Raw genomic sequence first — 24254 nt, 5'->3', positions numbered from 1 at the left:
TGCCTATAGGTGTTATCCATTGGTATACCAATACAAAAGATTGAGAGGGTTTTAAATTTTGCCAATTTAGCTTTTCATATAAATATTGTATGGAAGCTTTAGTTACAAAGAATGAGTACAACACAACTACTCCTAATAAACACTAATTTATGGAAGCATAAAGAAATTGTCAATAATATAACCTGAAAAAATAAATGTCATTTACTATAGTTTTATATATATAGGGAGGGGATATCAACTAACTTGGTAATAAAATGAACCATGCATGCACTGGAAGCAAAGGTATTAATAACTTATCCCTTCTAGTGTTCCATAAAGAAGGCATGACATAACCTTAAAATCTATTATTCACTACCTATGGCTAGGTAAGAGTTTAAATTAGAATGTATAGTTAAAGAATTGAATGACATATAACAAAATAAATGAATTGTGAAGGTTACCCAGTAGTATTATGCATCGTTGGTCAACCAAATTTTAGCTACAACCATTTCACCAAATTCATTTTCGCTATTAAGAACCATTGAAATTGCAAATTTCAATCTTTCAAGGCTCATGCGTTCCTACACATTAATCTTATGTTAGGTCTTACATACCGGTAACGTTTAACATGCAGATTTGAAAATAAAAGCATAACGTCATATTTAACAACTTACATAATTAATGGCTCTATTAAGACCACTTTCATCCTATTGTTGCATATAAATAATAACATACATCCCATTATGACATCTGCAATAACGAGCATGATTTTTGACATAGGACCCAATTAGGATTGAAAATAATATATGAATAAAAAAAAATTTATCTCACAATTTTGGATCTCCTACTATATTTGTATACTATGGATGTAAATTCTTTATATTGACATCATTCCGTTTGAAGGGATTTTTTAATAAATGCAACATAAATCCAACAACTTTGGAAGCTTCATTAACAAAGTGAATATGTTGCATGCTATGATATGATGAAAGCAGATTCACCCTTTTAGCCTCCAAATTGATGACCATGATCACCCATTCATTAAATTGGAATAAGGGGATATAAAACTACAAAACATACAATCATCATAACAACAATGAAGGCTTAAATATTTGAAGTATAAATTTGAAATTACAAATAGTTTTCATCAATCTATGTAATCGATACAATAGCCAGACATTACCTTGTTGCAATGTTCAAGATCAATACAATAGCCACCTAATATTTTCTTTAGTGTTGATTTTGACCTTGACTTGCTCATTGAACCACATATTTCATAAAAAAAAAGTATTTGAGATCATAGTAATATGACTAAAACTATACATGTATCTTATATTATGGACAAGATTTGGTGTACTCGGGAAAAAAACCTCACCCCAAAGTATGGAGAAATGTTAAATGATCGATGGAAAAATGAGGTTATTTTTTCTTATTTATCATAAACCTTACCAGAATATCAATGAATCTCTCCCCTACTAAGCATTGAAGTTGTTCTCGTGTCACGCCATAGCCATCGTATGCACAAAGCACCTCACTATTAATTACATGAAACACAAGACATGAGTAATATATATTTTTTTTAAACAAATCCATAATCATAGTATTGTACGAACAATACTTGCTAAACTTGTGATTTGTGACTAACCTAGGATTTTTTGACTCATCAAACACATAGTCGGCAACATGTGTCTCTTCCTTAGTTAACCTTTTGTATTTTGATACACATAATTGTACAAAAGGTGACTTGCACACAACTGCTCGTTGCCTATGACGACGTGCTTTAATTTTTACTCTTCGTGGTCTTATTTCTTATGAGGCTTGTGGCGCTACATCTGCATTGTTATCCATGCATGATTGAACTAACACCAACATATTGTGTGGCCTGGGGTGAAGGTGATCCTTGTTTGCAAAGAACACACCCTCTTCTACGTGGGGTCTTTCCAACACCCTTTCATTTGTACATCCAAGGCTATCTTCAAAAGATGGCCTTTGACCACCAGAATGAACAAGTGAGTGTTGTGCATTATTTGCATCAAATGGTGCATCACTTTCATTCACATGTTCATGCGAACTCGATGGTTGGCCTTCATCTGTGCGATAGTGTGAAGAGGTAAAACGAGTCTTTAACACATTCATGTCATGATTGTATGATGCAATAAGGCTATTAACATGACTTTGTGCATCGGTGATCTGACGTCACGTTGCCTCCATGTGAGCAAAAATAACCTAAGTCAAACATAATGAAGGGACATTAAATTATATATGTTTGAACTAAGACTTAATATAAGCTACTATTCATAGTCATTGGGTATGAAGGATTACATCAAAGTCTTCAGTCTCATATGGTCAACTAGGTCATCAAATGCAAGAGCTTCATTTCTTTTAATTTGATTTTGTTCTGCTGATGTGCTAACTAACTATCATTGCAAAACATATAAATTGTCATCCCAATAATCCAATTACAATGTTCATCAACTACCTTAATATAACCAACAACCAGTTATACCTCAACTTTGCCAAATCCTCCAAGCATTTCCAACTCCAACTTTATGTGTTGTTTTACCAAAAAAATGTTTCATGCAGCAACCAGAGGCGTGGTAAGTTCCACATACATGGTTGGAAAATTAGATATTGAAAAAGTAGAATATATATTGCATTATATAAGACATAATTAGTGGTAACATCATGGCCAATATAGTGCACTATCATTATTAAATATCAAATACTTGAACATATACTTATAAATAAGACACATAGTTACCTGTAGAAACATCAAACACCCTTTAATCCAAACACTTTCCTTCCTCCTATGTTCATGTATAGCTTGAATAAAAAAAATTCTAATACAAATTCTCCCCAATTTGTTCCTAAGTAACTACTCTCAGGGTGTATACCATAATGCGTGACTACCTTCCAAACGAGATATGGGTGCTAATAAGGTTGCACATGTGAAAATCAAGAAGACCCACTTAAATTCCTCAATATCATCAATGTCAACCATTAGTGCCTCTATATCCTTCAAACTCGACATTGGACTAGCTTTAACAGTTCCCTTGTCAAAGATTAACTTTCTTCCATTATGTGGAATGCCCATCGTGATCCCAACATCATGACATGTCAAAGGGACTTTCTTACCCCCAAATAACTCGAGTTGAGAATAAGCAATGTTTGTGTTTCTTATCAATAAAAAACATAGATCTAAATTCACTTCCTTGCAACCTAATTGCAATAGCCTGCCGAAACCAAGTTATTACATCTTTCTTCACTTCTAAGAGCAAATGTATTCCAGAAAGGAATCTACAGCCAGAACAACGACACCGTCTGTTCATATTATCACTGCATTAAACAACCATAATTCATTAATAAATGAATCAAATATTAAAGACATGTGAATGTGAATATAGTGTTCCTATATACATTCATCATAATTATTACATAAATATAACATATATTAACAAATAAATGGGAAACATTTTGTTACATCATGTAAATGAAAATAATTGAGATAGGTTTCCCCAAATCTCTCAATAATATGGTTATAAAAAAGGGTCAACCTGTTATATATAGGGCCACCCACTATGATACCCACTGCCCAAAAAAAATCGCACAATGTGCATTTCAATAGGATGAAATGACTATATAAAATTTTAATTTCTTTTAAAATTAATAATTTATGTAAGATTTAATTATTGTTACTAAACTTGTTGCCATGGTATGAATTATGTGTGTATCACCAAAATGAGATAATGTTTTAAACTATATTTAATACTTGAATTCTTAATTAATATATACATATAGTCCATTACTTTTAGGTTGCTAATCAATAAATGAGAACTCTATCCACCAACTTGAAAGACACATTATTGTGTCCTTAATGTGACTCAAATCTATATTTATTGGTTGTTATATTAATATTTAGATAAATATTTAATCATTTCATATTAAAATCAATTAGTATTCACTAAGAATAAGTTGAATCTCTTATGATATTTAAAATCACATTTTATAGTTCTGTTTCAAGAATATGACTCTTATTTGTAATACTAATATTTGGATCGAGTTTGAATCATTTCATCTTAAAATCAATTGATGTTCAGTACATGTAAATCAAACATTTTATGATATTTAAGATCATGTCTTATAGGTCTATTATAAGAATTAATCATCTTTAACTCAAACTTAAAAAAAGTCATCCATATAACTCCAAATTCCAAGAAGTTTTTTTGAGGAGAGGTGAAGAAATATACTAGCTAGTTTCCTATAGTGGGAATCCCAAATCTGACTAAATATGATAAAGGCATCTAAGAGAAGGACTAAACTTCACACTAAGATATAACTTATTCCACTATCTTTTATTAGGTCCCATTTCATCACCGATTTTATGGATTGCTTCATTAATTTAAGAAAAAGAATCCCTAATATGTCTGATTTTCTATAATCCCATACCAATGATGGGACTTTATCAATCCAACACACTCCTAATTTTCTAAGTTTGTCACTATTGGAAATAAAGACATGTTCTCAAAATGACCCCTTAGTTCATGATTGTGACTCCAAAATGATACAAAATATATTACAAATAAGCCAAACACACCATAATGTGGGTAACCAATTTTGAAGCAATGGATCACAAGTTTGTCATCTTTTGGTGATCATATCAGCTTACCATCCAAGAATTCATCACTAATTTAAAAAGTAATTGATGTGTGAATCCCATCATTGTCTAATTTCTCCTCAAACCCCTTCATGCATATTTATGCTATAAGGACAATCCCATAATATGGAAAATGATGCCATTTTCCATGAGTAATGAACAACCTTTTTAAATTGTTCCACAATATTTTAATAAAGTGCCTAACACATGATCAGACTTTGTTTCATATGGGCCTACCTCATTTTCTCACACCTAAGATCAACAAATTATTGAAAAATAAATGAATTTTCTTTAAAAAACAAACAAACAAACAAACAAACAAACCCAAGTCATAGCTTTTATTTTCTTTTCTTTAAAAAATATTTTATTTTCTTTAAAAAATATTTTATTTTCTTTAAAAAATTACAAAAGTATGTATAAGGTAACTAGACAAAGGAAATAGGCATGTCATAACATTTGAAGTTGAATAATTGATGACAATAAGATGGATTCATGCACTCACTTTAATTAATAGCAAAAGAACAAATTAAAGGGCATGTCATAAATGTATTGTGTTGTACAATCATATAGGAGCTGATGATTGAGTTCAAACAAAGCTAATAAAGAAGTTTAAGTATATGATTAATGGCTCATAAGTGGAAAAAAAAACATCTTGTTTGGCCACATTAGCTTCTTGTCTGATAAAGAAAAAGACAAATTAATGGCCATTTACATCATATATCACATATATATGCCTTGAAATGATACACTGGATTTATTTCTAGATTAATGAGAGTTGACATGTTAGAAGATAATGGCCTCTCCTTATGATGTGGTCAAAGTATATCTTGTGTTTTTATATGACTCCTCATTAATGTTCTTTTCTGTTATGCTGCTACATAAAATTAGGCCTCCATCTATGTTCTAATTTTATACAAAATTCTGATTCTATCCCATAATGCCATGAAGATTCTAGCCCATGGGGGAGGTACCTTCCATCTCGTTAGCAATTCGGATTTCCACAAGTTATTAAATAAAATAATATTTTACAGTCTATAAAATATAAGTCACATCATCAAATAAAAGATTAAAAATTATATATTTCAAAGTCATAAAATGAATAATTAGTTACTAATTATTCATAAAATTAATTTTTTTACTATAAAAAATAATTTAGCAATTATCGAAAAATAATAAACTTAATACTTGAAAATTAGTTACTAATTTAACATAGCTAATTATTTATAAAATTATTTTTTTTTGTAAAAAATAATTTAGAAATTATAGAAAAACAATAAACTTAATACTTGAAAATTAGTTACTAATTTAACATAGCTAATTATTTATAAAATTATTTTTTTTTGTAAAAAATAATTTAGAAATTATAGAAAAACAATAAACTTAATACTTGAAAATTAGTTACTAATTTAACATAGCCAATTATTTATAAAATTATTTTTTTTTGTAAAAAATAATTTAGAAATTATAGAAAAACAATAAACTTAATACTTGAAAATTAGTTACTAATTTAACATAGCTAATTATTCATAAAATTAATTTTTTTACCTTAAAAAATAATTTAGCAATTATAGAAAAACAAAAAACTTAATACTTGAAAATTAGTTACTAATTTAACATAGCTAATTATTCATAAAATTATTTTTTTTACTCTAAAAAATAATTTAGCAATTATAGAAAAATAATAAACTTAATACTTGAATATAATTAAAAACTAAAAAGTATAAATTTTGTCTTATCATTTTCATTTTTTCATAATTAAAGCTCTTCTCCAGCATAATGTAACTTCAAATGAAACAAACTGAGTTTTTCTGAACCTCAAAATCCATCATGTTGATTATGAATGATATATTTAGTTTTTCAATTCATTCAAAACAAAGACCCACTACCTCCAGGGAAGTCCCTCTAGTTTAGAAACTTTCTCCCAAAGCCTTTCCCAATCTGACTTTTGCCAGACCATGGTGCTGATAAAAACTTATGGGTTTTCTCTAGCTTATTCATTAGGATGAGTTGATCTTAAGGGAGGGGATCATAGTCTTTCAACTCATCTGGAATGTCACGAAGCAAGAACAACTTCATGCCCCTGTTCCGGTCTGGATGTAGCCCCGTCATCAGTAGCTAAAACCAATGTGGGTCATTCCCCATAAGGCCCTGGAAGCTGCATCTTATCTAATGGACTTATCGTTTGAAAGATTTCATTTTAGTAGGAGGCAATATAGACTAAAACCATGAGCACTTCATTAGTATAGCATAGCTCCAATCTTAAAATAAACGCATTTACTTGATCAGTGTGACATGTTTTTTTCTTAAGAACCAATTCATCTTCTCTCTAGGTTTGGATCATAATTGTGAGATTTTAACTGAAGAACAAATTAAGGAATGGAGTTCTATAGTGTCAAATTTACCCATTTTAATTTCACAAAAATAAACCTGCAAACTTGGATAAATAAACTGAAACTATTACCTAGATGTTGGTGTGTACAAGCAATGCAAGCTACTATAAAAACATCATGAAGAATATATTGTTTCCTTTCCATGACAATTACAGAAACGAGGGAGGCTAGATTCGATCTCAACAAGCAATGATAAGAACCCAAATGAAATAATAAATCCATTACATTCGTACATGGGAAAGCTTATCTCCAACAACGTTTTACTTGCTTCAAGTGTCTAGTGTCCTATTCCAAAACCAACGAAACCAGTGACCCACCTAAAGTGTCCTCCTCTGCTCTCTCTCTCTCTCTCATTTTTTTTTTCTCCTCCCACCTCGGGCCACCTCTCTCTATTTTCACCGTTAGCTCCCTTGGCGAATTGTGGCTATGAATGAAAAGGAAAGAATATGGGTTTCTGGAGTTAGGGTTTGGTTCAAGAGAGAAGAAGGGATCTAGGAGTAAATCTCACTATCCATTTTGTTATGTTTTGGCAATTTTTTTTTTTGAAAAATCAATCCATGTGATGTGTCTAGTTGGATGGTGACATGTACATGAGCCATGTCATCGACTTAAGTGGACAATTGATTTGGACCTTGCTTATGTGGCTTTTCTAAGCGACTGATCCAACTAAGAGAGTTGTTAAAGTATAAGATGACATTTTTGGTAGGGCCTCAACATCACTATTACAGTGTATGAAAGGCCATTTATTTTCCCCAAAATCCACTGAATTTGAAAAGTAAAAAGCAAAGTTTCTAAAAGGCAAAATTTTGCCCCTTGGTGTATGGTTACATAAATTTCCCTGTTAGTTATTGCCTTATTAGTACTCCATGTTCTATTTAACAAAGTATATGGCAGTGATTCTAGAAAGTGTTTTTGCTCTTTCTAATACTTGAAATTTTTTATTTTTCAGGTATTAAAAATGCTAAAAATACTTTTCAAAATCACTATCAAATGTACTCTAAATGGGATGAAATCATCCCAATTTGTAACAAGAAGGGGTGTTGGGTAAAACTTTTTACTATTTATTTAATTATTTAAAATGATTTTAAGTTAAATTATACGTAAATTGTTAATTTAAAACTTATTACTTAATTCTTACTAAAAATATTAATATTATTTGATAAAATTAACTTAAAATATATTTTAAATCATCAAATTGACATATTCATTTTCATAAATCATAATTAGGGCAAAAAATGTTGAGTAACGGTAAATGTTGTGGAATAACAAACAAGATTATGGAGGTAATTATGACAAATGGTGGTAAAAAAATAAAATGAAGATATAAATTTAAGAATAAGTTAATTATTTTTATTTATTATTTAGAGTTGTTTTTAACTTTAAGTCATGTCATTAAGTTATTTTACCAAACATACTTAATTTACTTAATAACTTAAATTAAGTTATTAAATTAGTTTAAGTCATTAAGTTGGTTTACCAAACATCCACTAACTCTTCACTTTTTTTTCACCAAAAAAACCAATACCCATTTTGGATAAGAATGTATTCATGTTTTTCTTAGAAAAATGATATTTTCTTTTAAAACATACATAGAAATAATTAAACTGTTGAATGATATTTATATTAAAAATGGATACTCTTCAAATTCAAAAATATGAAAGATTAATTTTACAAATTTGGAATCTTTTCATTCCTTTCAATCAATTAATCCTTTAATAAATAAAGGATTAATATCCATGATTGCAATGCCACTTTTCCTAAAATCCTAATTGTAATTTAAAAAAAAAACATGTTTATTAGATAGAAATTATCAATCTCTCAAGATTATCTCTACCATCCTCGAGTTTCAGATATATCTATTTTATTGACCTATTCTAGTCTATAAAGGACATATATCAAATCTCACTTAAAGAATAACTATGTCACTATAGATTTCATGATCATAAGTCCTTAGAATTACCTAAAAGAACACGTTATCTCAATCTTATAAAACATCATGGTTATCTTTATTGAGAATATCAATTGTTACCTACCTTAAGTAAATGTAACTAAACCTGTAGACAATATATAACCACCTTAGAATCTCACTCATAGGTCAAAACAACTGAAAACTTCAACATTAATTTAATATTTTTTTCAAGGTTGAGAGTTCATGCAATATAATAGTTTAGTAAAATCATGACTACTTAATAACCAATATCATGATTCACTGTAAGTCTTATTCAACATGTAGTTATGTACACTAGTGTACTTACCATGGAAAACTCATCCTAATGATCAAAACAAATTATCCATCCAATTAAGAGGTAGTACACTACAACCCTATATGGATTATCTATTCATAAACTATTTGTGAATAACTCATCAACTTATAAGGAATCCATGACTTAGATTTTATGTGCAATTCCTAATGAACTCAAGTCATGTACAATACAAGTTATGCAAGTTTGAATGTTCAAATAAATATTAATACAATTAAGGATAAAATGGTAGAAACTAAAAACCCAATTATTTCATAATGTTGTACTTTTGAAGGCTCTATCCCAACAATATCAATGTATATCTAGATAAAAGATCTTATTAACATCCCTCTATGAGTTATGGAAGATGCAAAAAGATCTCAAACGGAATTTGGATCCTATTGAGCTAACAAATGATCTCATCATCCTCCTATCTCACCTATGCTCACATTGCCTCTTCTACAAGTGGTCTACACTGTGTGAGTTACAAGGCTACTCAACCACTACAAGTCACAAACTACACATCTTTGATATCATTGAGTTATTAGGTAACTAGAATTGGATCCCTCAAATCTACTAGGTTTGGCATCAAAATATACAATAATCCATCTACAATCTAAATAGTGTAAATACTTTGAGCAATGTATCCAAAGTCACATCAACTTCCAAGGAAATGGTGTCAAGGACTGAACATTCCTACAACGTCATGTGAATTGCCTCATCAACATCAATTAGATTGATATAGTTTAGGCTAGTAGGAGGAGCAATCTTAACATTAGATGAATGCACTAAAAAAGAGTTGGTGGCAACATTTGGGGTCAACAATTTGATCATACCACCACATGGGTTCAATACATGTCAATTTTATTTTGGTGAGCCTCTAACTCTAACCATTAAACCAAAACCCTCAAACCAATCCCATTATTCTAGATTGTGACATGTTTGAAATGGTGTCAGAGATCATCTAGGTCCAAGTATTCTATCGTCTCCTTTTTATAATAAGAGTGAAAACAATCATTGTTCTTAAGCACATAGGGTCACCTTCATCAAGAAATAGAGTAAGAAAAAACCTCGTAGCGTCCACCATTGTTGAGTATACATGTTCCATAGGCATCTAGGTAGATTGTGGATGTCCATGCCCAAATAGCATATCACTATGACATATAGGGGATGTGACACCAAATGTCTTTTTAATAGAGTGTTGTCTTAAACATTTGAAACTATTGGAGAGCATAATATATATTATAAATCCAAATCTTAATATTTTAAGTTTTTAGTTGAATATAATATTAGAGTTTCATTTAGTAGGTGGCCATATATTTGAACTTGTACTATGTTTGCTTATAGAGTCACATATTCATGGTGTGTTGAAACATTAAGAATAAAACATGTTGACAAAAGAGAGAAATGAAGGTTAAACTTATAGAAAAATTGGTTTTGAGTTATGTACAAATATCAACAATAAAACATATGAACAAGGGAAAAATAAAATAAAAAAACAATTGAACCATTTTAAAAAATTGGTCTGAGTAACGTAGGAACATCAAATAAGAGAAAATTGAAAAGTGAGAAAAAAAAAAAAGTCTAGGCCCATTTCAAAAGTTTTTGCTTTGGAAAGGAGATTGGCTAGTGTTTTTTCTTCTTCTTCTACTTTTTTAAAGAAAAAATAGCACAAATTTTCAAACCTTGTCTAATGGGATATTTAATGGAATTAGGTGAATAGGATAATCTATTTGCAAATATGCATTTTACCATGTCTTATTTTGGGAAAGTAATGAATTATAATGTGTTATGATGACATGTCTTAAAACTCATAGTGATATAGGTATGTTTACTTTCTATGACAACAAACTTGACATTAAATAAATGATCATTCTCATTTGTGTCCTAAAATCTTCATTACTTTGTCTCCTTATGTTGAGGTTTGGTTGGTTGATGAAACTATGGTAGCAACTTGGGTCAGATTAATGCAACCCACTTCTAATCCAACATGATTTTTGATCGGTGCTAATTGTTAAATAATAGAAAACTCATGCTAAAACTTGAGACCCGTCTCTAGAATAATTTGTGGGATGATGATAAAAAAAGGAAAGCTACTAACATGGGTCTTAGAAGTATATCTGCCCATGACATCTGGAATAAATCGATGCATATCAATATCCTTCTCAATGAGGATGAAATGAAAAAGCATACTCTCAACCTCCTAATTTAAGGGCAATGAAAGGTAGGATAGAAAATATTACACTCAAAATTAAGTACCCAAAAGCTATATTGGCAAAGCATATCAATCAAAGGAATATAAACAAGAAAATGGTGAACCATGCCGCTATAGCCCCACATTCAGAAGGTCTAAACATCAAGAACCATGGGTAAAGTAATGTCTCACTAGAGAAAGAGACCAATGACTTGGAAGATGAGATGTGAGATAACAATGAAGGATAAACCATACATGGAAATGTTGAACTAAATACTCCAAATGTAGACATGATGTTGACATAGAACATCTGAGTATAGTGAGGGTACATAGCTTGTCAAATGGAAGCTAAAGGCTTTAAATGATGCTCTTAAAAATATTCGAAGAATAGAAGTATCCACATTCAAAATTTCCAGGACAAAAGTATCTTGAATGTGGATAAGTCTATCTAGAGCCTAATTTAAATGTGTCTTTCAAAAAATCTCTAATAAAAAGTGGTCTTATGTTGTAATCCATGAAAATAATAAATTGTAACACATGTATTTTCATGTTTACAAAGAATCATAACACCTAAAAAGGTCTCTTAAAGAATCTAAATCCATAATTCTACAACTTTATAGAGAATATAACATATATATAAGAATTGTAAAATCAATTCCACAATCAAAGATACTACTCATTACTTGAGTCCTTTAATTAATTGAACATCAATGTTCCATTATTTAACATGATACCATTCAACCATATTTCTGTTCAACATGGCTTACATTTAGGAAGTCAATTTATATGACTTTTGTTCTCCATACATAAGGAATTTTCAACGGTGCATCTTTGTAGGGCAAATTGGATATAGAACAAAAATTATGTTTCATCTAAAATTATCTATTTGTCCTGAGGATATTTCTATATTAGAAGTGATGACTTTCATGCTTGACTTAAGGATAGGGATTTAAGATTTGATGAAGGCATTCACTTCACAAAATCTTAATAAAAGATTCTTTTTCAGTCATCTAAATAGAATCAAACATGTTCTTTGATTTCCTAACCCCTAGATTGATTTTGAAAAACAATTTAGTTTAATTTTGATCAAGAAAACAAGTATAAGTAGGTCCCCCTAGATCAAGAACTTCTTAACACAAAATCACAATAAGAAATATTCAAAATAACCTTTAGTAAACAATTTCTTGCTATAGATCAATTAAAATACGTCAAATAATTAAAAATAGAACAAGTAAACCATATAAAAGCATTTCAAATCTTAACAATGAACCATAAAATTTTAAGAAAATACTATTTAAACTCTAGAATATGTAATCCTAACCTAAACACTTCCTAAGACTTTTAAACCTAAGGGCATCTAAAAGTTTAGCGAAGATTGACTTTTAGTAGGGGGGCATATTCAAGAGTAGTACCCTTTTCTTCGACAAGATCTCTAGTGAAGTGGGGATGCATCTATATACGTTTAGTGTGAGAATAAAGGACTAGATTTTTGGAAATACTAATGACATTGATAATCCATGAACTAATAATTCTCCCCCTAAATAGGAGATCCTAGACTAAAAAACATAAATACCTAATCTATGAAGAAAATATCACTCCTCTCAAAATTTAAGATCTAAACTTAATAAAGAAAAAAAAACACACTAAAATCAAAGTCCTAGTTGAAAAAAATAATTAAATAAAAACCTAGGATTCCTAAATTGACATGGAACTAAAGATAAAGAATAAAACACTAACAGTAAACCTTGGCCATGGAACAAAATTGACTATTTAGAAATAGAAGCATCTTCAAGGAGATGAAATCCTAAGATAATATAAAGAAATGAACTTGGAACTCACTAAGCTTATTCCTTAATCATCCTGACCATACCATTAGTTTTCTATTTCTTATATAGGATTTTAGTCATCGTGATTGCACCCTTAGTTGTATCTTTTTCCCTTGGCCTTCTGTCTTTTTTCTTCCGTTTTCTATCTATTTGCTTTGGTTTTCTATCTCTCACCTAGGATTTCTATTATTATGATAACAACCATGGATTTCTATTTCCTTCCCATAGATTTGTTTTTTCTTTGATTCATCATTTGTGTCTTATAGTGTCATCATTATTTTCCTCAAGATCTTTTCCACATGCTTCAGACCCTCCAACCACTAGTTGGAGAGAATGCTCTAGAGTTTGAGTGCCTATTGTACTAGGATAAAATTGATAGTCTTTTTAGTTTTTCTATGCAATCCCACTACATTTTTTTTAATACATATACATTTTCACTTGTAACCTCTACCAAAGAGTTCGAGACATATTTGTAGACCCCAAAATGTTATCCTTAATACCACGATACATGTATACTAGTATACTATTATTCATATCTTCTTATTTCTTAATTTTGTGGGATATTGATCATACTTTCCAAGGGCACGCACCCCATTTTAGTGTGTGAATATTGACTTTAAGATCTCAGATTGGAGCCAAGGAGTTGAAAAGAATGGATGTCAAAGAGGAGGAGAAAACAAACACTTTGAGGTTGGTATCTGTTTTGGCAAGGAATTTTGATACTGAAACACATACCATGACTGGTGGCCTTGGAAAGTGACAATGAAACACATATCAGTCTGCAACTTCCATATATTGTTTCTTCATGGCAGAAAAATTTCAGAAAAAGTTGCAAAACCAACAAACAAGAACGAGAAAGAATTGTATGCTACGTTTTTAATTCTTTTATTTTTTTTTCAGTTATGTAGTCAACATTTATAGCCAAAAAACCTTAGAAACATAACATAGAATCCCCTCTCCAAAATCAAGAAAAGAATGACTACAAATTTCAGTATTGGAAAATCGCGTCTACTCAAGATAGACTCTGATTCCTTGGAGACATATTCTGCAATTTTAGCCTTCAGTTGGACTGTCAGCCTCTGGTTTAACTGGAGAGTCTTCTGATTCCTTTGTAACTTCTGCATTCTCAAGTTTTGAAACGCGGAATATTGCCAGATGAATATCCCCTGGCAACCAAACAAACCTCACTTCAGTCAATAAAGATGGACGTCTAGAAATTCATAGAGAGTGAATTATAGTTGAGTTTTGGAGGTTTATTACAAATCCTGTTCAAAACACCTATTTGATCAGCAAAATTGATAATGAACACAAAAATAAAACAAGTTTTTGGTCACATAGTAAGCTTTTGGTCAATGCTACTTGTTGGTACAATAACATAGACATTCAAGCAAACCCATGCAGAGAGAGATATGGATGGGGTTTTAACATGGTTCAACTAATATTACTTACATCCCCGCATGAGAGAGAATCATTTCTTAGTCCTATTATCTTCACCCTGAACCATAAGCCATGCTTCACGGGATGCCCTATACCCTTCCTTGCATCTTTACTTATCCCTTGTAATTTTTACCAATCAATCTCAATCTTATAACTTTTTCCCCTCGTGACTTTAAAGATTTGTAGAGATACAAGGAAATGTAGTTTTACAAGAAAGGAGGCTCTTCACACCATTGACAAAATATTCACTTTATTTAGGGTAATGACAGGCCATGCTGAAAATAACTGAATTTTTAACTTTCTTTCCACCATGTGGCCTGATATTCAGTATGTCAATTGAGCACTACAGATGCCACAACAAACCATGTGCTTGTGAAGGACTGTGTTAGATGCCATGTATTTAAATATTTGACTTCCTGTCATTAAAAAGAAGCTAGCGAATCCATTAAAGAGGAGGGATCGTTCCTAAACGTAAAAGAGTGTGTTAAAACACTGACCATGTACAAAGAGATTGGGTAAGGAAATTGCGTACAAGTGATGTTCACTTTAATATGGATTGAACTGTGACAAGAAAAGGTTCACATTCTTATGCAACTTCCTCAAGCCACTTAGTGATATGAGAAGCTTGACTAGGGCCAAAGCTGGGACGTTTGGTTCCTAAGACATGGTTGTACTCAGCCAAGTAGCATTTAGAGCTTATATTCAATTCATCACAAGCTAAACCCTGATGCCACCACTCAAGAAAAAGTGTTATCCTGTTTGAGGTTTAGGGATATTTGATAATTGCACTCTAAACAGGCTTGTTGGGGGTTATGTTGGTTATGGGTTCAAAGTGTGTTAAGGTGCACAGGCAAAATTACTGAAAGTCATTTGGTATGGAGATGCCTTGTTCATGGAGGCATCCATTCTGATTTATGACAAATAAAAGGATTGGATGAAGGATTATGTGGAGGTGGTGGGGAATGAAGATGCAATATCGAAGTGCTGTTTTTATCAGGAACATTCAATATTGGGAGTTTTGCCAAACCTGTGTGTAATGAAAACAAATAGGGATGCATTTGATGCGATCGTTTATTCAATCTTCCCAAGCCTTTGGTTAACTTTTCTGAGGCTGAAATGTTCTCTCTGACTTGTGATGTTTGCCTCATAGGTTCAAGTTTATCACTAAAGTGGAAGTTGATGTTTCTGGCTCTTTCATACTACTGATATGCCAAGAAAATAGAACTAAAAACGCATTCATTACAGAGCGGAGTTTAGACTCAGATTCAGGTCTTTCAATCTTATTCACCTCAAATGACAAAAAATTAAGGGCATAAATAGGAAGAAGAAGAGTCATGTTACCAAATGTAATACAACTTCCTGGTGATACAGGGGCAGCAACACCCGGGCTGAGCTTCTTGTCATCAATAAATGTTCCATTTGTGCTGTCCAAGTCTGTTACTAAAAGGCCCCCCTCTTTCTTCTGAATGCGGGCATGCAAACCGGATACTGTTGAGTTTGAAGGAAAGACAAGAACACGAGGGACATGTAAATAAAATGGTTCCAAATTAATTCAAAGCATTGGTAAGATACTTTAATACCCCATTAAAATTCAACAAGAGTCTACTATTTTACTCATTGAGGACATGGAAGCAATTTAAGCTATGGAAACAATTTTGAAGCTGGATGCTATAGATTACCTGTTGCAACTGGAATTACCAAGTCGGCTTTATCTGGAAGACGCCCAACAGTCACCACACTCTAGACAAGATTCCAAAAATAATGGAGTGAACATGGTGCAAACTTCAGTTATTTCAAACCACCACAACCCCTTGATTTGGACAACTTACAGAAGCTATTTCGTATGCACCTGGCCTTGCAACTTTAAATCCTATGTGCCTAGTGTCTCCGTCACCTGCCATACATCATACATTGACTCTAAAAGATTAACATCTTCATGATCGAATTGACAGTAGAATTTCATCTCATGGCCACCATTAGTGACAAAAAAGTAGGATAAAAAACACAGATTTTGCAGCTTAGATTCGACCCAATAAAGATTTCTTCCTAACTTTTTCATTCCATTTTTTCCTTGACTTGCCTCACTTTACCAATCAAACAGAAAGGAATATGAATTTCAGATTCAGGAATTTGGGTCTGACGAGAGATGCAATTTGAGTTTCTCAATTTACTGCAAAAAATGATCTGATTTTGGTAGAAATAATGGGCCAGAAAGTTCATTTTTGCAACGCCCAGGTTCTGAATTTGAACATTTTTTTCAGTGTCCAATTCAAGAAAAAATAAGATAAAATAACAAGGAAATTAAGGATTCAAACAGAAAGCTACCTATAGGTTTCCCATATGAAATAAACATGTTAAAAAAGAAAAAAAAAATGTAAGTGCATCAGAGCAAATATGACTGACCTATAGGTTCAAGAAGCCATCTTTCTGCATTATTCTCTGTTGAGGCAAATACAGGAGAAACCTTCCTCCGCTGCCTAGCTTTGATTCTAAGACCATATAGCTGTGTGGAGAGGCTCTTACAGTAAATAAAACTAAGAGAATGAGAGGGGAGAAGAGAAGTTTTAGAATTAATAAAGAAAGGAGACAGAGATGCTGAGCAGCATAGAGGCTTTGGAAGAGAGTAGTGGGCAGTCACTTGCATTTTTTTTTCGGGTGCTAGAGATCTATGCCAGTGTGTGATGGTGAAGAGAGATGTATGAAGGGGTTCTCATTTTTTGGGCACATGTTGGTGGAAGTATGTGGCTGCCATTTAATGCTGTGACAAGGATTTGGATAACAAAGCTTGGCTGCTTCTGCTTTGTTTTTATTGGGGTGGAAAAGGATTGGATTTTTTCACACTAAATTACATTATATTTAATAAATTAATAAATCTATTTTTTTTTCTACATTTTAGGACAGGCTATAAGAACTTAAGAAGTAAATCAAGTGGGCAACAAATTATCATAAAATTATAAAAAAAAAAGAAAAAAAATTATCATCTTATTCCATTAAAATAATTGTCTGGTCCAACTTTGTTGTACTGCTTGTCTGAATCCTGCTCTTGAACATAAGCACAAGAGGAACTTAGCAACAAGAGAAGATCAAATCTATCTTGGTGTTTGTTTTCCGAAAGTACATTCGAGGAAAAAAGGCTGCAGACTTGACCTCATTTCCTCATCACCCCACTCCAATCGCCTCCACCACTCCAGTTCTCCTCTTATTTTCTTTATGATATTTACACTTTGGCGATTCAGGGGCAGCCTTTTGAGATGATCACAGTCATTCACTGTAAGTTCCTCTATGCTCGGCCATGACTCCTCTTCTTTGCTTAAAGCCTTCAATGTGGGAAGTTTACGCAAGTATATTCTCTGTAGGTTTGGAACAACAGGTCCTTGAACTGAGTTCAGCTGCCCTGAATCGTATACAAAGAGATCACCCAGATCAACACAGTCACTTAATCTGATATCTTCCAGGTTTTCTAAGGTTATATCAACCACACCATCAAATGATAGAAGATACTTTAATCTGGGACAAGACAGCACCTCCATTACTCTTAGCTTTGATAGTCTTAGTCCCAGATGAGAAACTAAGTCCGAGACGTTCTCTAGATGTGTGAGATGACGAAGATAAAGCTCCTCCAGACTTGGGAGTAGGTTATTTTGGGCAACAGAACCGTTCTCTGGCCTTAAGCAGCAGTCAGAATTGGTAATAGTAAGCTTTGTCAAACAAGCAAAGGAAACATTATTTAAGGCTAAGTTTTCAAGCATCTGCTTCTGTCCACTGCAGAAACCCAAAAGTAAGGAGCTTGAATTCGTCAACAACCACCCAATACATTGTTCTGAGAGATCAACATCACAGATGATCACATGTGTTTTCTTGAACTCTCGTTCTTGGAATATGAAATGAGTAGTTGAGCCCACAAGGATTTTGAAGCTTTTCAATCTGCTTATCCACGTGTCATACTCGAAGGTTGGGGGTGAAATGCCTTTCAAGTTAATGTATAAGTATGTTAATTGCCTGAGACTTCCTAGCTCATCAAAAGATGCTTCTCCCTCTTCTACATTTCCCATCACTCCCCATTTGTATTCGGTATCTGTCATGTTGAGAACCTCTAAAGCAGGCAGCCTAGATACTACTCCAGCTCGAAATGTTTTCAACTGCTTAGTGCGTGACAGGTTCAGCTCCCTCAAGTTGCTCAATTGCTCCATCCCTTGAGGCAATTCCTTGATAGCAGTGGAATCACAGTCGAGCAACTGCAGTTGACTAAGCCCCCCTAGTGGAGGCAATTCTTCAAGACAAGTGCAATCCTTTAAGAGGAGAGCGCGTAGCTCACTAAGATGGAGAAGGGAAGAAGGCAATCTCTGGATCTGAGTTCCACACAGATTCAAAACTCTCAGTTGTTGAAATCCAACCAGGAATCCCTCAGGAATCATCACAAGGGTCTGATTACCTTGTAGAAATAAAGTTGATGCCTCTAGGCACTCTATCCCACCAGCTGGTAGCTCTGTTATCACATTATTCATGAATGAAACTCTCTTGAGAGAATTTGACAATTCAACCATGGGAATCTCAGTCAATCTAATCCCTGATCGAACTAGGAATTTACATCCATCGCTCAGAGAGGAAGAAATCCATATGGCAACATCGCGGACTACATCATGCATTTTCACAGTGCCAGTAGAGTCACCAGGTTCCAACAAGCAACAGTTCTTTAGATTTTCAATCAAAGCAAGTGCCCTATTCTGTGCATCCCTATAGTTTTGCTGTGAATCTAAGAGACCTTCGGCCAGCCAGCATTGTACTAGTTCACTTATTTCAATGGAGAAATCCTCAGGAAATAAAGAACAATACAGGAAGCATGACTTGATATTCTTACCTTGTAATAAATCATAGCTCCACTTTAAGGGCTTATAGACCTCATCCTCTATCCCTTGGATATTACAGGGCAGTGATTGTTGCAGCTCATTCAAGGCATCCTCCCAAAGCTCCACCATTGTCTTTCCCCTCATAGACGTCCCCATGACGATTATCGCCAAGGGCAATCCTCCACATTCTTTAGCAACTGCCTCTGCTAATGGTTTAATATGTTGTAAGGAGGCTACATCCCCCACGTTTTGACAAAACAAATTCCAAGCTTCACTGTCATTTAGAACATCCACTCTGACATCCACATCAGTCCTCATCACCCTACAAACATCCAAAGATCGAGTCGTTAATACGATCTTGCAACCCACATGATCTTCAGGCTGGGGCACACCCAAGGAGTCTAAATGAATTCCCTTCCACACGTCATCAAAAATGAGGAGAAACTTATTTTCCTTCTTCAGTCTGTGAAACAATTTAATAGCCATCCTCTCAGTGGTTTCATCCATATCCACAGCCATATTCAATCTCTGAGCAATTTGTACTTGGATTCTTTTCAAGTCCATTTCCTTGGATACTGTAATCCATATCACAATGCCAAAAGATTGTGTTGAAGAAGCATCCCGGAGCTTGTTGTTCAGGTTCTTTACCAGAGTAGTTTTGCCTACTCCGCCCATGCCCCAAACACCGATTCTCCCAACTCCATCATCATTCAGAAGACTCATGATTTTAGCTAAATTTTGTGTTGCTGTTGCTTGACACTCAATTGATGGCCCTGGAATATGCTCCACTCTTCTGGCTAGACGATGAGCAGCCACCATGCTGATGCTGGTGCCCACTTTGCGAAGTCTTTGCACCTTCTTCAGCCTTTGTACCAGTTCTTTGTTATGCAGGCTGCAATTTAAGAAACCTCTGCCGGATCTCTCGTTGCTGGCTGCTATACCTTCTTGCATAGAATTCACTTCACACTCCAGTTCTTCAACCTCCTTGAGCCACTCACTTACTTGGGGGGTCCAAGCTGACTCATTCTCCACTTTGCTTCTCAGATCTATTAAAAGCTTCATCTCTTCTTCCAGATCATTGAAACCTGCTTGAAATCTGAGAGAATTACTAGCTTTAGAACATATGCAACCACATAGATGTTTGCCAGCGTCTGCTACCACTGAACCCAACAGTGAAGCCACTAATTCCATTCAAGAAATTTGGTAAGACAGGAGAAAGAATACTCTCAGAGGGCAACAATATGCAGAAACACTGCCAGTATATTATCATCGATTTCTTTTTTCTGGTTCTGGGGATTAGTCTACCAGTCAAGTCAATCATGTGAAGACTAGGTATGTCGTCATTCCGAAATTATCTACCAAATAGTAAGGAAAATGTTAGGGTACTACATCGGTATTTATTAATCGAGCTTTCAATTTCAACCGTTGAATGCATAATGATAAAATTTAAGTCAATAAATAGAAGTATAAATAAATAAAATTAAAATATAAATAAATAAGATTAAATACAAACAAATGAGACGAAAAGGTTTAAATATAAAATAATGGGTCCTAAAATATATATGTGGCACAATGTGTGGTCCACTCTTTGATTAATAATCTATTCAACAATGTAAGGGGATCTAAATAATAAATTAGTGCCGCATAATGCACCCAAGTCAAAAGTGACCATGTAAGTATAGAAGACAAGAGGTTGGAAAATTTCCTACAAAGGAGCACAAATTCTATAAAATTTATGTAATTATTATACTTACTAGAAGCATATTTTTATTATTGTGGCCTTTTTTCATATTTCCATATAGAAAGCGTGTCTTTCTTATATATAAGGATAATACACGTTGGATTTCCCGAGTGATCACGGAGTTTTTGCAAGCTTTTCGGCTAAACTTCAAAAAGGAAAATGCGACTTGTCAATTTGACCTTATCGGGGGTCAGGTGGTGACTCAGTGAGGTACCTCTTAGTTGAAGGTATTAGACAAGTTCTTCCCTTCTCTTGATGTGGCATTGAAGTGAGACGTTCTCTCTTAAGGGTATCTTATTTTGGTATCACTACATAAATTCCCATAAAAGCCCATATTTAAATGATTTTTTTTTTTTTTATTCTCCCTTAGAACTGAAAATAACCTTATGCTAAAATCAATCTATTTTATAAATTTTTTAATTTAGTTGCAGGTATCCTCAAGCAAACATACAGGAGAAACAAATGACCTCATATTCATTTCTTTTCTCTTTTGCTGCCCATAGGTTGTTGTCTTCATCCTTGATTCTTTTTACTAAATACACTAGCTGCATTGCATGTCAAAGTAGCTTCACAAATTTATAATTGTGTTATAGCCTTTACTAGTGTTTTTTTTTTTAAATACATACAACTTTAAAAAAAATACTTAAAAAACTATTTTTACGTCTACGATAATTTATGTCATAGATATGACATCTAAGACATATTTCAACATAACTTATTAAAATTGTCCTAAAGACATTATTTGAGTATAAATATTATAGTTATATCTAGATTATATGATTTCTTTGTATTATATTAATTCATGTCTTGAAAATATCACATTCTTTACAAATATACATATTAGTTTTATTTTCAACTTAATTTTTAAATTTTTTGGATTTAATTTTATATTTAATCCAAAAATACCTAATTTCATATATTATAAAAGTTGTATCTTGAAGATATCATTTCAGCATAAATATCATAGTTGTATCTTCAAGACAGTACAATTTCTTTGTATTATGTTGAAGTTGTGTCTTAAAAGATATTACTTCCTTATGAATATATGTAATTGTCATTATTTTTTGTTTAGTAATTTTTAAAATTTTATTACCTTCTTGTTTTTTCTTTTGAAAATTTTTTGTTTCAATTTTATATGTAATCTAAAAATATCTTATTTTTATAAAATTATAAAATCATTGTTCCACATTGTGAAACTAAGGTTTGGTTAATCTTGATTTTGATGATAACAAAACAAGGTTTAGAACTAATAATCATATTTTAAGTGTGATTAGGCAAGACGATTTCCAAAGTGGCAATCACAAAGACAAATCAAGCCAAAGAGAAATCATGAAGAAGAAGACCACCTCAAAGAGAAGAGTTTTTCAAGACCAAAGCTTCATAAGATCTCTTTGTAAGGTTGTTGGTGCACTAGGACTTTCATGCATTTCATTCTTTATTTATGCACCAAAATCATCCAAGAGTAATATTGTTTTAAATATCTTAAGAATTGGATGATTTCATGTTTTCAACTAAAACCTTGTGTTAAATTATTTTCAAACTTGTGTTAAAAGGTTTTATGTTGAAAAAGATTGGGTGTTGAGCCAAAAAATGGCTCAACCGGTCGACCGGTTGTGCTCGTCCGGTTGAGGGAGGCCAAAAAGTTTCTCTCTCTCCCAGTGGCCTTCTCTTCTTGGTCAAGGTTAAACCTCAACCGGTTGAGGTCCGGTCAAGGTCCGGTTGAGGCCCAACGGTCACTTTTCAGGCATTAAATGCTAACAGCTAGTCGACCCCTAGCTCGACCGGTCGAACCCCCAACGGCTAGTTTGACTTTTTTCTTCTATAAAAAGGCTCAAATCTTCATTGTTTCATAAGCTTAACCTTCCCAAATCATTCTTGATTATATTTGAGCCTTGGAAGAGTGTTTTTGAGTGCACCATTGTTTCATAACTTGCATATCTTTAGTGCACCATTCAATCCTAGTTTTTCTTGTATCTTTGAACCTAAAGTTCTATTACTAGGATTTTTGTGAGATCATTATTTGTATATCTTTGTGAGGAATTTTCTCAAGTGAGGGGTATCACTTGAGAGGTTGTTCAAGAGAGGGATATCTCTTGAAGAAGTGTAAAGGGTGCTTGGAGCCAAAAGTCCAAGAGGGTGAATTGGAACCATAATCCAATTGTAAAGAGATTGGAAGCTTGGTTGAAGCTTCAAGATAGTGGAACCCTCACTCGATTAGGAGGTTGAGGAGAGTGGACGTAGGCAAAGAAGTGTCGAACCACTATAAACTCTCGTGTTTGCACTCTCTCTTCCCTAACTCTTTTAAATTATATGCAATTTTCTTTATTTTGTTTATTATATACTTGCATATAATTGTCTCTTATTTTTGCATAGTTTAAATTTGTGAAAAAGAGACCATCACCCTATTTACCCCCCCCCCTCTAGGGTGATTACCATAGTTTGGATTAGCCTCAAATTCCTAACACACACGTATAAAACATATAGTTATATTTGGGAAAAAGTTACAAAGAGGTTGACCTTTTTTCGTTTATTTTTTTATTTTTTTGGATAGTTTATTGATTAACACTCAAAACTACTCTTTTCATATGCCTAAATGATGCAATTTTCTAAGTGTTTTGAGTGCAAATTATGTTCTTTAAGCCTAGTATCGGCTATGTCCTAACTTGTTGACTAATATGCCTAGAATGTAGCAAAAAGAAGGTAAAAAAAATGCAAATAATTGAAGTCTCCAAGCAATCTAACAACTCAACAAGAGGTGGCACACTTTATAAAGACCTTGAGGTGTGTCATCTTGTTGTGAACCTTGGATTATTCCATTATTTGACCTTAGCTCTCATATGATGCATGCATACTATCCCTAGACTCTATATCTAACATAGTGGAAACATATGATAATAAAAATCATAATAAGACATTGATTTAGAGATAGAAAACTCATACTTGTGA

The 24254-nt window shown here is 32.9% G+C and overlaps 2 protein-coding genes across 3 annotated transcripts; both read right to left on the bottom strand.

Moving 5' to 3' along the window:
- Nucleotides 1–14136: 14136 nt before the first annotated feature.
- On the bottom strand, nt 14137–17516 carry LOC100263360 (uncharacterized). Of its 2 annotated transcripts, XM_002273213.5 has the most exons (5): nt 17124–17492; nt 16550–16614; nt 16400–16460; nt 16062–16208; nt 14137–14449 (listed from the first exon to the last, which is right to left on the bottom strand). In XM_002273213.5, the coding sequence occupies exons 1-5, from the start codon at nt 17362–17364 to the stop codon at nt 14337–14339; spliced, it is 627 nt and encodes a 208-aa protein (XP_002273249.1). In that variant the 5' UTR covers nt 17365–17492; the 3' UTR covers nt 14137–14336. The 2 variants fall into 2 exon arrangements, with proteins under 2 accessions (XP_002273249.1, XP_059593554.1); XM_059737571.1 differs by having other exon boundaries at nt 14137–16208; nt 17124–17516.
- A 293-nt stretch (nt 17517–17809) lies between these two features.
- LOC100258223 (disease resistance protein At4g27190-like) lies at nt 17810–20758 on the bottom strand. Its single transcript, XM_002270129.1, has one exon. It carries the CDS (start codon nt 20756–20758, stop codon nt 17810–17812), a length of 2949 nt encoding a protein of 982 aa, XP_002270165.1.
- Nucleotides 20759–24254: the final 3496 nt, after the last annotated feature.

This window comes from Vitis vinifera, chromosome 6 (genome assembly GCF_030704535.1).
Source record: "Vitis vinifera cultivar Pinot Noir 40024 chromosome 6, ASM3070453v1".
NCBI classification, from domain to species: domain Eukaryota; kingdom Viridiplantae; phylum Streptophyta; class Magnoliopsida; order Vitales; family Vitaceae; genus Vitis; species Vitis vinifera.
This window is presented reverse-complemented; position numbering and strand designations above follow the sequence as displayed.

Coding starts and splice junctions, on each gene's coding strand:
- LOC100258223 (XM_002270129.1), bottom strand. CDS start 20,758: ATGGAATTAGTGGCTTCACTGTTGGGTTCAGTGGTAGCAGACGCTGGC.
- LOC100263360 (XM_059737571.1), bottom strand. CDS start 17,364: ATGCAAGTGACTGCCCACTACTCTCTTCCAAAGCCTCTATGCTGCTCA. Junction 16,615..17,123: donor ATGGCTTCTTGAACCTATAG/GTCAGTCATATT, acceptor GATGTATGGCAG/GTGACGGAGACACTAGGCAC. Junction 16,461..16,549: donor GTGCATACGAAATAGCTTCT/GTAAGTTGTCCA, acceptor AATCTTGTCTAG/AGTGTGGTGACTGTTGGGCG.